The 16379-nt window shown below is 35.5% G+C and overlaps 1 protein-coding gene across 6 annotated transcripts in view; it reads right to left on the bottom strand.

Annotated features, from left to right (window-relative positions):
- The window catches only part of ANKS1B (ankyrin repeat and sterile alpha motif domain containing 1B), a 1217724-nt gene that overhangs the window by 1033606 nt on the left and 167739 nt on the right, over positions 1–16379 (bottom strand). For all 6 annotated transcript variants that reach the window (XM_032645644.1, XM_032645646.1, XM_032645647.1 and 3 more), the window contains exons 2-3: positions 8047–8127; positions 309–465 (exon numbers count right to left, since the gene is read on the bottom strand). In XM_032645644.1, coding sequence (XP_032501535.1) covers positions 309–465; positions 8047–8127 — 238 coding nt within the window. The remainder of the gene's footprint in view (positions 1–308; positions 466–8046; positions 8128–16379) is intronic.

The raw sequence follows: 16379 nt of genomic DNA, 5'->3' as shown, positions 1-16379 counted from the left end.
ATATTCAATAAATATAAAATGGATGCTTACGTAAAGCAGGCAAAAATACTACAACTACTTCCTTTATGTGGGATTTTCTTGTTAACAAATATCTTTACAAATGTCCAACTTAGTGCCAATGTACCATATTTGTACCATTTGTACCATATACAAATGCCAAAGAAGTTTTCAACTTTCTCCTTTAGGAAATTCAGCAGTAGAAAGGTCTTTGGCAGGGTAAAGATAGAAATAATCAATTTTTCAATGTGTCTTTGGCTCCGCAAAACTCTCGAAAAATCATAGCATGAGCAAATATTTGTCAAGTGCACCTGTTCGTTGACTCTGGAATGCGATGGTCCATGATGAATAAGAATCTTCACAATTTCCACATCTCCTTTCCAGGCAGCCAGGTGAATAGGAAAATAACCTTTGTTGTCTGCTACATTTGTTGATGCCTCATATTGAAGCAGTTTGAGAACTATGTCCCTAAGAAGTAGAAAAACCAAAAGAATACAACAGAAAAGAAAATATGCTGAACAATGCAGCATTTATTAAACAGATAATTATAAAAGTATACTAGATACTGGCTGGCAATTTATAGTAATCATTCAAGGTACTGAGACATACAATTGGGTTTAAGAGTTTGTCTCTTCAGCATTTGGCTATTTTACTTACCTGGAACAAGCCACCACCATACACACACAGAGCACTGACTAACCATAAAACTACCTAATAGAATTCATTTCAGCAAAATTTATCTAATTTTATTAACTGAACGAATTTAGTCAAATAACTTAAAAGAATACCTCCTCTCATCTTTTTCAAAAAGGGAGTATTTCCAGATAACGTGTATCTGAGATTTAGTCTGTAGGAAGAGTTGAGGTGCAAGCAAACTCCCTGTTTACAAAAAAAAGTTATCATACTACCAAGAGACATTTAGGGAGTTTACACATCATCCCTACAGAGAACTGGAATAAGGGATTGAGGATACATATAAAAGAGAAAGCAGCACAGTAGGAAAGAGACCCTGCAATATAAGCCCAAGGTTGAAAAAAAAATTTAATAACTTTTAGCCATAGCACAGGACATACTTTGAATGTGAGTTGTTTATACTTGTGCACTCTTTCACCTTCCTCCTCCAAAGCTAAGAAATGATTTTAAGAGGGAAATTCATTTATGAGACAAATTCTATCACTGACACAGTTTCTAATGATAAGATTTCAGAGAAAATAAAAATAAACCTCATTTTAACATTTCTTTTCTAAAATCAGTATTATTTTATAAGCTTTGAATTTAAATGACTTGAATTTAAAGTCCCAGCTATGCAAACTACCTAATGATATGACCCCTAGAGTATTATTTAGTCTCATTTTTCTTTTTCTTTCCTGTAGAAAATAATATAAATAATAATAATAGTGCCTGTTGCTCAAGACTGGTAAGAACAGTAAACGAGAACATAAAAGAGAAGCCACTCAATAAACAGTAAAACACTATACAAATATTAGTTCTTGCCCCAAATAAAAATAAAATCCTTTAAAAGTAAATATGCTTCCTTCAAATCACCTTTGGCAAAAACAGTCTGAAAATCAGAAGAAAACCTGAAGTTTGTCCAGTTTCTATGCTTCTTCTCACCTCTCTGCCACGTAAAAGTTGTTATATAGGGTCACACATTCTGAGATAAATAACTTACAAAGTGGAAAAAAGAATTCAATACTTATGAATAACAAAAGCAGCTGAGAACCAGAAGATCTGGTTTGAAGTCCCAACTTTCTACTAGTACTTACTAACTTGGCTACCTTGGACAATTCAAATAACCTCTGTCTCTCTTTCAGATATTGTTAAAATAGAATTTAGAGATTATATATTGTTGCCAGTCTCAAAGAGTTTTGGTGTGAATCAAATGAGAAAGGAAAATGACTGTAAAACTGTACACAATCAAAAACTATTCTTAAAGCAGTTTACTGCAAGATTGAACAATTCTAGTGATTTTTTTTAACTGGAATATATCAGCATTTAAATAAAAGTTAAAGTAATACCAAAGGAAGCACAGTTAAATACCTGGATGTAACAAGTAGGATTTATCCTACAAAAAAACAGCCTTCTCCCAATTCATATAGCAAGAAAGACAATTATGTGAAGGGTTTTAATTTCATCCCTCAAAGCCTAAGCAAAAAAAAAAAAAAAAAAAGTGAAATTTCTAAAAGCATTTCCTTTCTAGGAGTAAAGAAAAGTTTGATGGGATCATCAATACTATTTTCTTTTACTCTCACTCAAACCATTCAGAATTTCATTTGTTATTTGGCTCAATTTTGTTGACATTTTCTAATAATGTATGTGATATGCATTCATTTTTTATCTATCAGGAAGATGTATGATATAGTGAAAAAACTGACTAATACTGATCATTTGTATTGTATAGTATTACTATCATCTAAATCAGAAAAGAAAAACCTTCATGTTTATGAAATTATCTTTGGTGAACACCAAGCTCCTAAATAAATACTATTATTTTTATTTCAGTTTTTTAAAGTTTATTCATTTTATTAAATAAATATCTTATTAAATTTATTTTTAAATTTAAATTTATTTTAAAATTTTTATTTAAGTTGAGCCTTTCATCTTGTTCAGAGACACCAGCTAATAAACTGGCTGAGCTCAGATTTCTAACGTGAAAACATATCTGTGAAATATAAAGTTATATCTTTGATCAAATAAGTGCCGGTTAGTCTTGCTGAATCTTAAGCAAAATATTAACCAATATAGTGTCATTAATTTCTTATGATTGTATATCCCTTGTATATGACAAGCAATATGTATTATACAGGCCTTTTTCATCCAGGCTCATCAAGAGTAAATTAAATTTCAGGTACTTTCTTTAACGTCTAAACAAGAATTGTAGTTAATACAGGATCCCACCAAATCAAGGTTTTTTTGTTTTGTTTTTGAGATATAATTGATATATAACATGACTTTAGTTTCAAGTATACAACATAATGATCTGATATATGTATATACTGCAAACTGATCACCATAATAAGCCTAGTTAACACCTATTTTAAAATTTTTATTTAAGTTGCATCTTATATCTTCCAGAGGTATCCAGAAATGAATATTTTGACCATACTTGGTTACCTGGCATGAAATATTAAGTTATATTAATGAACACTGTCTACAGAATAGCAAGCAAAGAAGTAATCCCTATATCTTAAAGTGGCATTCTTTCTTAACAGCATTTGATAAATAAGAAATGTTCCAAAACACTAAAATAAATGTAGTTGATGAGATCACAGGAAAAATAATTCCATTTCCCAGGAACAAAACAAAAATATCAAATTAAATTTAATAATAATCCAACTTAAATCACTGCAACATTTTGTAGCTTGAGGCTAATATATGTAAGTTCAGGTAAAAACAGGAATTCTAAAAGTATTGATTTTTGCTACTATGTTTAAGTTGTTTCATTTTCTGACAGACCTAAATAATACTTCTGATTAACATGAAATGTCTTTTAAGAAGTTCAGTATATGTTCTGAGCAAAATTAAATTAATTGGGAAGATTCAACACTCAAACTTCTTTACCTCAACAGCAAGTTTCCCTATAATTAACCAAAGACATTAATTTTGTTCCATCCTCCTGTATTTGTTGGTAATGCAAAGAATTTTGAAATAAATGCAAATTATCTTCATATAGATGTAGTATTAACAAACTAATGAAATTCTCAAATTCATGAAGGCCCTCTTGATTTCACACTTTCTTGAAGATTTTACTTCTCCTTAATGAAAATAAAGTTGCAAATGTGTTCAACATGGTCAAAAGCCTTTAGGACAATACACTCCATTTTCTAACTGGAGCGCCTTTATATACTGAATTCACTCTCACAGATTTCCAGATAGAGTGAATAAAGCCAAAGTTTAACTAGTTAATAGCCTTATCCAAGAAAGAAGCAATCAACCAAAGCTATTTGTAGGTGACTCAAAGGGCAATTTCATTGACTAGATTATACCAATTTTTCGAGGAAGCACCCTTCTTTCATTAGAAAGCCTACTCTGAGCAAATCAAAAGTGCAGCAGATAGCTTACTATGTGGATTCTAGATCCAATTTGAGATACAATTTGGATTATAGATAATGGAGTCTAGGATTCAAGCATTAAATATTTAAAGAATGAGAAGTGAGAATAGAAAATATTTTAACCCTGCACATATCAAATAGCATACATATTTCAAAGATACAATAACAATTTAGTACTGACATTTTCCAAAACAGTAGCCAAGAATTACAATGTACACAACATAGTTTAATGAGATGGAACTTTTAAAAAAAAAAAGGAGCAAGTTGCTAAGAAAAGAAGGAGAATTGAAATGAAACATGAATATACAGGTTTAGTAAAACCTTACAGGGAGTGATAAGATTATTAGTTAAAAAGACAGGGGGAAAGGAAAGAAGAAAGAAAAGAAGGACAGAGGAAGAGAGGGAAAGAAGAAAGGCACGAAGAAGGAAGAAAAGAAAGGAGGGAGTAAGGGAAGGAGTGAGGGAAGGAGGGAAGGAGGGAGGAAACCTGGCTAATTGCTATTCAGAAGAGAATTAAGTGAATCAAATTTGCAGTAGAAATACGTGAGTGAGACAATGAATCCTCTGTATTTTGAAAAAGAGAAAAATCTCTAGCCTATCTATTGAAATAATTTATTTATAATCATCACTAGTTAAATTTGTCCTACTGACCATGTTTTTTATATCATTTGAAGGTAAAAATTTTCTAATCTGTAATTACAAATGACTCCGAAATCACCAGAGTACATTACATTTTCTATTGTGTCCTGATGTGGCTAAGTGGAGATGAATTGTTCATTATGAAATAATATATTTCAGGTATAAAATGCTGCTCCACTTGTGGATTAACTACCATTGATAAATAAGAACTCCCAATAAAACATACAAAATAAAGAGGATACAGGCTTAATATGTAGTATGAAGGCCACAGTTTTTTTTTTTTTAATTTCTGCACTGGGTCTTAGTTGTGGCACATGGGACCTTCGTTGCGGCATGTGGGATCTTCAGTTGCAGCATGTGAGATCTTTTAGTTGTGCCACACAGGATCTTTAGTTGAGGCATGCTAGATCTTAGTTGCAGCATGTGGGATCTAGTTCCCTGACCAGGGATCGAACCCGAGCCCCCTGCATTGAGAGTGCGGAGTCTTAGCCACTGGACCACCAGGGAAGTCACAAGGCCATAGACTATATATTGGAGGGAAGGGGAAAGCGTGTGCCCAAAGCAAAAGAATAAACTATAGGACCCTGTAATATTTCTTCCAGCTCTATAATTCCATGAACTTCAGCCTAGAAATCGTAATGCTTATGAACACAACCTAGAGTTGATGGATATAACAGCAGCAGGAATAAAGATAGAAATGATGTGTTTCTATGATGACACAGAAGAATGTCTATGACATAAAAAAATGTCTTTTGCTTGGGAAGAATACAACACAGTAGTTTATTACCTATGCTAAGTGAGAATAGCAAAGACAAAGAAAAGAAAAACCATTCTCCTCTGGCTCTGAGGTATATTCTATGACACTTTTTTAATCCATCAAATATCTTTTCTTATGCCAATATTTAAACCAGCATTCCATGAGAACACACTACTTGTTGATAACAGGAACAAGAAATACATAATGTGACAGAGAAAAACCAACAAGAATTTAGAAAACTGGTGTGCATACAGCCACAGAGGGGATATAATGTGAAGTACTGGTAAAAGCATACACTTGGAACTAGGAACACTTAGACTCTAGAAACAGCCCCACCTTCATAACTAAGTGGCCACTAAGTCACTTATCCAGAATGGTCTTGTTTCTCCATTTATAAAATGAAAGAAGTGAGGAGGGCAGGGTAGAATAAATGATCTCTAATTTTAAAAGTCCTTGGTAACTTAAATCATTTAAAATCAAGAAATCTTATACTCTAGATGAAAATCCAAATTTCAGAATTATAACATCATAGTACATAACTGAGCCGCAAACAATAATAAAACAGTGTATCATAAAATGTTATAATTGGAAGTAACAACAAAAAATATCCAGCCACTGTATTCAGTACACTGAACTGAGGCCTAAATAGGTTAATGAAATGGCTCAAGGTCACATAACTAGCAGGGAGGGAGAGATGGGATTAGAATTTTCCTGCTTTTTTCCAATACCTACAGAATGACACTAAGCAAAATCTTTCTAGAAAGAGTTTAAAAGAAAAGATAAATGAGACCTTTATATAAAAGCAAAGCAGAGATATATAATTCTCAGAGAACATCTGCAATTAAAGAGATCTTAAAAGATATACAGTCAAAGCCTCATCTCTTTTTGGTAATTTTAATGATTGCTATTCAATCACCTAAATTATCCTCACTTTGTATACTGCCAATAAAAACTAAGAATTATGCAAGAGGGCTTCCCTGGCGGCGCAGTGGTTGAGAGTCCGCCAGCCAATGCAGGGGACACGGGTTCATGCCCCGGTCTGGGAAGATCCCACATGCCGCGGAGCGGCTGGGCCCGTGAGCCATGGCCGCTGAGCCTGCGCGTCCAGAGCTTGTGCTCTGCAACAGGAGAGGCCACAACAGTGAGAGGCCCGCGTACCACAAAAAAAAAAAAAAAAAAGAATTATGCAAGAGGCCTCAGAGAAATATATCTCAATGGTTAGAACTTCACAGGATGTCATGTATAAACCAATAACATTTACTAAAAACTTCACTGAAAATCAAGAAGTGATATGTCTATTTGGGGACAATATTATTTTGAGAAATACTTATAATGCCAAGCTGAGATAGAACAAGAAAAGTTGTATAGCTCAAATGGTCAAGCTCAAGATCTTCTGTCCATTAGATTTGATAGTTTGTCTTCCCCATTGGAACTAAGAAATATGGTACCACCCTGAATCTACAACTAAGATGGCCAAAGAAGCCAGCTTGGGCTTATTTAATAGATTTCACTCCTGATGACTCAGGTACAAAGAAGAATAAATAGTAATTCCTTTAAAAGATTCAGATGTTAGGGATCTGGACACATTTTCCACTCTACAGAAGGATAGCATATAGCTGAAAAACACTCGGCAAAATAAAAAGTTCTAAGTTAGATGGTATAAGTTGATATAATAAAGAATCAGGAGTGGATGAAAAGAAATATAATTTGGGAATTCCAATACTAAAAATCTAAGTGATGAAACATTCAGTTCATGGTATTTTATATAATTTGTATGATTCTTCAAACAGAATGATAATGTTCAATTTATGCAATAAGTTCGATTAAAATGTCATAACGATAAATAATGACAAAAATGATGTTTCTTCCATGAGAGCTTTAAGGCCTTAAAATGTGATCAAGTATAACTAAGTCCCTTGTGTCTCAATTCACAGAATGAAAGAAATGTTAAGTGTGAAAATAAAAGGTAACTAGCACTTTTAAGGCAGTAATTACCACATCTAATAAAACTGAAGTGAAACGAAATGATCCAGATCTGAAAAGACTAACTTGAATCATTAAAGCAAAGGAAAAACACATAGGAGGGGAGACACATGAACAGGGTCACTTTCCTTCTGAAAAACAGGTTAAAGAAGTTTAAAACCTGAAAGACCATCCATGGACAAAGACAAAGCATTTTAGCTTAGTTTGAGGATTTTGAAGTGGTTCATGTAAGTGCCTATGCCTTATAACAGCAAGACTCTATTGAAGAGTTCACTCCTAGTGAATAATCCCATATTTGGTGAAGACACCCAAAAAAGTAGGGAGGTGTCAAGTGATGTATCCCATTCCCTCACCAAAGGTACACACGACTAACATGGTTCTGTCACTTCTTCCATTTTCCCTGTGTGATATTTGACTTGATTTACACTCTGCACATAATCATCTCAGCAACATTCCTACCACTTTCAACTTGTCAGGTATTGAACACCTGGTGCCTCTCCAAATTCATCTAAGCCCAGGGGACTCATGGTAACATGAGACAGGTACCATCAGACATAATTAACTTCATCACATGTAACTAAATACACAAAGATTCCAGTCCAAATAAGTGGCACTTACTTATGTCCATTTAAGGCTGCATGGTGTAAAGCAGTGTAACCCGAACTGTCTGTGCAGTTCACATTGGGGCCTCGCCAGATGCTGCAAATAAAGCACAAGCACAGAGTTAACAGTTAAGCAGAATGGTGCTTTGAAAAACAAAAAGAAGTCTGATAGTCCCACAGTCAGCAGCATGTTGCATATGAAAATTTTACTTATGTAGAAAACAACTGCCACCTTTTGTGCATTCCCCTCAGAACAATATCTTCACTTATTTGATGCAGGGAAATTATCAGGGAATATAGCTACCTTCAGAAATTAGTAAATGCAGGCCCACTGCCATGCATTAAATTTGGACCCAAAAATTCCCTATTACTTTCTGTCATTACTTAAATATTGGATGCAATTAACACTCAACTATTATATTCTTTACCAAGAATAAAGATTTATGACACCTGCCTACTCCTTTTTAACACACTCATTCTGAGATGGCAGTGGTTTATATAAATTATATTTTTGCATATGTAAAGAATATAAACACTTCTTTCTGTTCCATTGCTACTAAGAGAATATAATACATATTTCATTCTTGAAAATATAATTAAAGATTTGGACTATCACAAACCATAAAAAGATTCTAACAGTTTTGAAGTTATTTTACTATACAATATATTCTGAAGATAACATGTAACTACATGAAAGAATCCATTTTATCCTTGATCACTACAATTACAGAAACTATGTACAGCTTTTGAAAAAATTAGGCATTGAAAGACACTTTTCCAAAAGTAGACCAAAATAAAAAACAAAACAAAAACAAACTGTTATCAAAGCCATCAAAACTAACATCTAATGACAAACTAATTCATGTATTCACAAAATATTTATTGTACACCAATTGTATGTCACATATTAAGCTAGGCACTGAGAGTACAAAATCCTAATTCACGGTCCTTCTTTACGAGAACAGAGTCTAATGGAGAAGAGAGACACATAAGCTAACAATTACAGAGTGCTAAGATAAGGTACCAGAGAGCACACAAGCATCTCTGAGAAGAGAATGAATAGCTATTCCAAATGAGAGATCACAGCTGACTATAACTAAGTTGAGACAATGAAAATGAACAGAATGTACTTTTTCAACAGTTATTTAAAGGACAAATCAATAAGATGCAGGGATCAATTGAAGGAAGGAGAAAGCAGTAGCAGTTTCTGAATCATTTGAGAATGACTCAAATTTAATGCCTAAAATGACCAAAAGGAAAACGACAACATTAACTAAGATGTGAAAACAGAAGCAAATTTCCTTGGGGAAGACAGTGCAGATGGAAAGCAAACAATGACTTCAGGTTTGGAGACACTGAATTTTAAGTATCTGACATACTTACATAAAAGTAAGGATCTCCAGAAGATTATAAAAATATCTAGTTAGAAGCATGGCCCTGAAGTTAGACTACCTGAGTTCAAACACCTGGCTCCATTACTTGCTGGGGGTAGCCCTGCATGAAGTGTTTAACGTCTCTGAAATTCAATTCCTCGTCTGAAAAATAGAGATGATAATAATAGTACTACCTTATAATGCTGTGAGAATCAAATAAATCAATACCTACAAAGCTCTTACAGCAGTAGTTGAACATAGTACTAGCATCTATTATATTTGTTAGAACATAGTTCAACAAATTGTTAGAACAAATTATTATTAAATAGAAGGTAAAACCAAGGGAGTGCCTGATATCAGACTCTTTAAGAGGGAGGCCATCAGACTCAAATACCTCAGTGGATAATTTGTATATGGGGGCAAGGTGAAACCTTTTCTCAAAGGTTGATATTAATTAAAATCTATCAATCACTGGTTAAAAAAAAAAAAAATCAAACCTGACTTGGGTAGACGGTCCAAAGTTCAAGGCAGCTCAAAATCTGAAAACCTCCCAGCCCTCACTGAAACTGTCAGAGAACTTATATGAAAGTACATTGTGAGGAAAAAGAAAGAAAGAAAAATATGGGACAGACAATAGATGGATATTAACAATACTGGAGGGTCCAGCACAGGAAAAAGGTTAAATGAAGGACATTGAGAGTTGTCCAAGAGTAAATAAAACCAAGAGAGAGCATTATACAATTTAAAACAGGAAACTGTTAAAAAAAAAAAAATCAAGTTACATAACAGTTAAACAATTTATTTAGTAATTAAAAAGGTCTTGAAGAAATTAATGGCCAAATATAATTAGTCAGTTGTAAGGATTTAACATTATTTTGATCTTAACCTTATTTCAATTCAGTGGTTTTTTTCTTTAATGGTAGCTTACTTCCTGAGAATAAAAAAAGTGACAGTTAAACAAGTAAAGTTATAAAATGTGCATATGTTTTACAATTTCATTAAGATTGTTAGGTTTTTACCAATCCTTTTTTTTAATCAATCCTTGAAGTATTTTCAATCTCCTATTACATTCTTAAAATTTTTATACTTTTGTTCCTCCTGCTAGCTCACCCATCTTGCTCTATTAATTTCCACCTCTGTGCCTTTAATCATGCCCTTCTACTAACCTACAATAGATTCTCTAACCAATCATACCTTACCATTCCTCCAAAGACGTGATCAAGATTCACCTACTCCAATAACTCTTTCTCTAAGTACTGAATACAACAGCTATTTAATAAATGTGTGCTAAATTGTATAAATTTAAAGATCAAATAAAGGATTATTTTTAATGAATAAATAAGCCACAGGTAAAACAGAAGTGTTAAAACAATGGAATGTACTTATTTAAAATAATCTATGAAATCATTAAAAAAAATCCAAAAGAGGCAAAAGAAAAAAAAGCAGAAAAGAGGAACAAAGAATACGTAAGACAAATACAAAGCAAATTGTTAGATGACAGATTTAACCATAACCATATCAATAATTACATTAACTATTAATAGTCTGATCACCCCAATTAAAAAAGAAAAATCATCAGACTGGATTAAAGAAAGTAAGACCCAACTATATACTTACTAAATGAAATTCACTTTAAATATAGAGATACAAATAGAAAAAAAGTAAAGGACAGAAAAATCATACTAACACTAATCAAAATAAGCTGAATAACTATATTAACACTGGACAAACCAGATTTTGAAGCTAAGAATATTACAAGTGATAAAGAAAATCATTTCAGAATGACAAAGACGTCAATTTATCTGAAGAATATGGGAATCCTAAATGTTTTTTGCCTCTAACAACAGAACTTCAAAATACATGAAGCAAAAAACTGATACAACTGCAAAGAGAGAGAGACCTACCCACTGACACTTGGAGATTTCAATACGTCTCTCTCAATAATTGATAGGACAAGTAAACAAAATCATTAAGGGTATACAAGAATTAAATAACACTACCAACCAACTTGACGTAACTGACATTTATAGAACACGTATCCAATAATACCTGAATGCATATTCTTTTCAAGTGAACACAAGACATTTACCAATATATCCCATATTGTGGATCATAAATCTCAATAAATCTGCAAGATTCAGAAGGGAGACGTACAAGATGCCAGAGGACTAAGACTTGGAGATCACCTTCCTCCCCACAAATACATCAGAAATACATCTACGTATGGAACAACCCCTACAGAACACCTACTGAACGCTGGCAGAAAACCTCAGACTTCCCAAAAGGCAAGAAATGCCCCCACGTACCTGGGGAGGGCAAAAGAAAAAACACAGACAAAAGAATTAGGGACGGGACCTGTCCCTCTGGGAGGGAGCTGTGAAGGAGGAAAAGTTTCCACACACTAGGAAGCCCTTTCACTGGTGAAGACGGGGGTTGGGCGGCATGGGGAAGCTTCAGAACCACGGAGGTGAGCGCAGCAACAGGGATGCAGAGGAAAACGGAGAGATTCCCGCACAGACGATTGGTACCGACCAGCACTCACCAGCCCGAGAGGCTTGTCTGCCCCCTCCACCCGGGGCGGGCGGGAGCTGGGAGATGAGGCTTGAGCTTCAAGCTTCGGAGGTCAGATCCCAGGGAGAGGACTGGGGTTGGCTGCGTGAACACAGCCTGAAGGGGGCTAGTGCACCACAGCTAGCGGGGAGGGAGTCTGGGGAAAATCTGGACCTGCTAAAGAGGCAAGAGAACACCGTTTCGGGGTGCGCAAGGAGAAGGGATTCAGAGCACTGCCTAAATGAGCTCCAGAAACGGGCACAAGCCGCGGCTATCAGCGTGGACACCAGAGACAGGCGTGAGGCTAAGCCTGCCGCTGCAGTCACCAGGAACGCTGTGTGCAAGCACAGGTCACTATCCACACCTCCCCTCCCAAAAGTCTGTGCAGGCCACCACTGCCAGGGTCCTGTGATCCAGGGACAACTTCCCCAGGAGAATGCACGGCGCGCCTAAGGCTGTTGCAACATCACACCGGCCTCCGCCACTGCAGGTTCTCCCCACATTCCGTACCCCTCCCACCCCCCCAAATGAGTGAGCCAGAGCCCCCTAATCAGCTGCTACTTTAACCCCGTCCTGTCTGAGCGAAGAACAGACACCCTCAGGTGACCTACATGCAGAGTCAGGGCCAAATCCTGAACCCCAGGAGCAGTACAAAGAAGAGAAACAGAAATTTCTGCCAGCAGCCTCAGGAGCACCGGATTAAATCTCCACAATCAACTTGATGTACCCTGCATCTGTAGATTACCTGAATAGACAACTAATCATCCCAAAATTGACGCAGTACACTTTGGGAGCAACTGTAGACTTGCGGTTTGCTTTCTGCATCTAATTTGTTTCTGGTTTTATGTTTATTTTACTTTACTATTTAGACTTTATTATCATTAGATTTGTTTATTGATTTGGTTGTTCTCTTCCTTTTTTTAAATATATATATATTTTTTTTCCTTTTTCTCTTTTTGTGAGTGTGTATGTGTATGCTTCTTTGTATGATTTTGTCTATATGGCTTTGCTTTTACCATTTGGCCTAGGGTTCTGTCTGTCCATTGTATTTTTCTTCCTTTTTTTTCTTACTTTTTAATTTTTTAAATTTTCAATAATTTATTTTAACTATTTTATTTTTCTTTCTTTTTTTCTCATTTTTCTTCTGAGCCATGTGGCTGACAGGGTCTTCATGCTCTGGCTGGGTGTCAGAGCTGGGCCTCTGATGTGGGAGAGTCGAGTTCAGGACATTGGTCCACCAGAGACCTCCCAGCTCCATGTAATATCAAATGGTGAAGCTCTCCCAGAGATCTCCACCTCAAGGCTAAGACCCAGCTCCACTCAACGACCAGCAAGCCACAGTGCTGGAAACCCTATGCCAAACAACTAGCAAGACAGGAACACAACCCCATCCATTAGCAGAGAGGCTGCCTAAAATCATAAGGTCATAGACACCCAAAAGCACAGAACAAGATGCAGTCCTACCCACCAGAAAGACAAGATCCAGCCTCGTCCACCAGAACACAGGCACTAGTCCCTCCACCAGGAAGCCTACACAACACACTGAAGCAACCTTAGCCACTGGGGGCAGACACCAAAAATTACGGGAACTAGGGACCTGCAGCCTGCAAAAAGGAGACCCAAAACACAGTAAGTGAAGCAAAATGAGAAGACACAGAAACACACAACAGATGAAAGAGTAAGGTAAAAACCCACCAGAACAAACAAATGAAGAGGAAACAGGCAGTCTACCTGGAAAAGAATTCAGAATAATGATAGTAAAGATGATCCAAATTCTTGGAAAAAGAATGGAGAAAATACTAGAACGTTTAACAAGGACCTAGAAGAACTAAAGAGCAAACAAACAATGATGAACAACACAATAAATGAACTTAAAAATTCTGTAGAAGGGATCAATAGCAGAATAACTGAGGCAGAAGAACGGATAAGTGACTTCTAAGATAAAATAGTGGAACTACCTACCACAGAGCAGAATAAAGAAAAAAGAAGGAAAAGAATGGAGGACACTCTCAGAGACCCATGGGACAACATTAAACACACCAACATTCCAATTATAGGGGTCCCAGAAGAAGAAGAGGAAAAGAAGGGGACTGAGAAAATATATGAAGATTTTACAGTTGAACACGTCCCTAATATGGGAAACGAAAGACTCAAAAAGTCCAGGTAGCACAGAGAGTCCCATACAGGATAAAACCAAGGAGAAACATGCCAAGACACATATTAATCAGACTATCAAAAATTAAATACAAAGAAAATATATTAAAAGCAACAAGGGAAAAACAACAATTAACATACAAGGGAATCCCCGTAAGGTTAACAGGTGATCTTTCAGCAGAAACTCTGCAAGCCAGAAGGGAGAGGCAGTACATACTTAAAGTGATGAAAGGGAAAAACCTACAACCAAGATTACTCTACACAGCAAGGATCACATTCAGCTTCAACAGAGAAATTAAAACCTTTACAGACAAGTAAAAGTTAAGAGAATTCAGCACCACCAAACCAGCGTTACAACAAATGTTAAAGGAACTTCTCTAGGCAGGAAACACAAGAGAAGGAAAAGACCTACAAAAATAAACAAATAACAATTAAGAAAATGGTAATAGGAACATACATGTCGATAATTATCCTAAATGTAAATGGATTAAATGCTCCAACCAAAAGAAATAGACTGGCTGAATGGATACAAAAACAAGACCCATATATATATATGCTGTCTAAGAGAGACCCACTTCAGCCCTAGGGACACATACAGACTGAAAGTGAGGGGATGAAAAAAGATATTCCATGCAAATGAAAATCACAAGAAAGCTGGAGTAGCAATTCTCATATCAGACAAAATAGACTTTAAAATAAAGACCATTACAAGGGACAAAGAAGGACACTACATAATGATCAAGGGATCAATCCAAGAAGAAGATATAACAATTGTAAATATTTATGCACCCGAAGTAGGAGCACCTCAATATATAAGGCAAATGCTAACAGCCATAAAAGGGGAAATCAACAGTAACACAATTACAGTAGGGGACTTTTAACACCCCACTGTCACCAATGGACAGATCATCCAAAATGAAAATAAATGAGGAAACACAAAATTTAAATGACACATTAAACAAGATGAACTTAATTGATATTTATAGGACATTCCATCCAAAAACAAGAGAATACACTTTCTTCTCAAGTGCTCATGGAACATTCTCTAGGATAGATCATATCTTGGGTCACAAATCAAGCCTTGGTAAATTTAAGAAAATTGAAATCGTATCAAGTATCTTTTCTGACCACAGTGCTATGAGACTAGATATCAATTACAGAAAAAACTCTGCAAAAAAACACATGGAAGCTAAACAATACACTACTTAATAACCAAGAGATCACTGAAGAAATCAAAGAGGAAATCAAAAAATACCTAGAAACAAATGACAATGAAAACAGGATGACCCAAGACCTATGGGATGCAGCAAAAGCACTTCTAAGACGGAAGTTTATAGCAATAGAATCCTCAAGAAACAAGAAACGTCTCAAATAAACAACCTAACCTTACACCTAAAGCAACTAGAGAAGAACAACAAAAAAAAAAAAATCCCAAAGTTAGCAAAAGGAAAGAAATCACAAAGACCACATTAGACATAAATGAAAAATAAATGAAGAAAACAATAGCAAAGATCAAAAAAACTAAAAGCTGGTTCTCTGTGAAGATAAGCCATTAGCCAGACTCATCAAGAAAAAAAAGAAGACTCAAATCAGTAGAATTAGAAATGAAAAAGGAGAAGTAACAACTGACACTGCAGAAATACAAAGGATCATGAGAGATTACTACAAGCAACTATATGCCACTAAAATGGACAACCTGGAAGAATTGGACAAATTCTTAGAAAACGACAACCTTCCAAGACTGAACCACGAATAAACAGAAAATATAAACAGACCAATCACAAGCACAGAAATTCTGACTGTGATTAAAAATTTTCCAACAAACAAAAGCCCAGGACCAGATGGCTTCACAGGTGAATTCTATCAAACATTTACAGAAGACCTAACAACTATCCTTCTCAAACACTTCCAAAATACCGAGAGGGAGGAACACTCCCAAACTCATTCTATGAGGCCACCATTACCCTGATACCAAAACAAGACAAAGATGGCACAAAAAAGAAAACTACAGACCAATATCACTGATGAACATAGATACAAAAAACCTCAACAAATACTAGCAAACAGAATCCAACAGCACATTAAAAGGATCATACACCATGATCAAGTACGGTTTATCCCAGGAATGCAAGGATTCTTCAATATATGCAAATCAACCAATGTGATAAACCATATTAGCAAATTGAAGGAGAAATCCATACGATCATCTCAATAGATGCGGAAAAAGCTTCCGACAAAATTCAACATCCACTTAGGATAAAAACCCTCCAGA

This window comes from Phocoena sinus, chromosome 10 (genome assembly GCF_008692025.1).
Source record: "Phocoena sinus isolate mPhoSin1 chromosome 10, mPhoSin1.pri, whole genome shotgun sequence".
Taxonomy (NCBI): domain Eukaryota; kingdom Metazoa; phylum Chordata; class Mammalia; order Artiodactyla; family Phocoenidae; genus Phocoena; species Phocoena sinus.
This window is presented reverse-complemented; position numbering and strand designations above follow the sequence as displayed.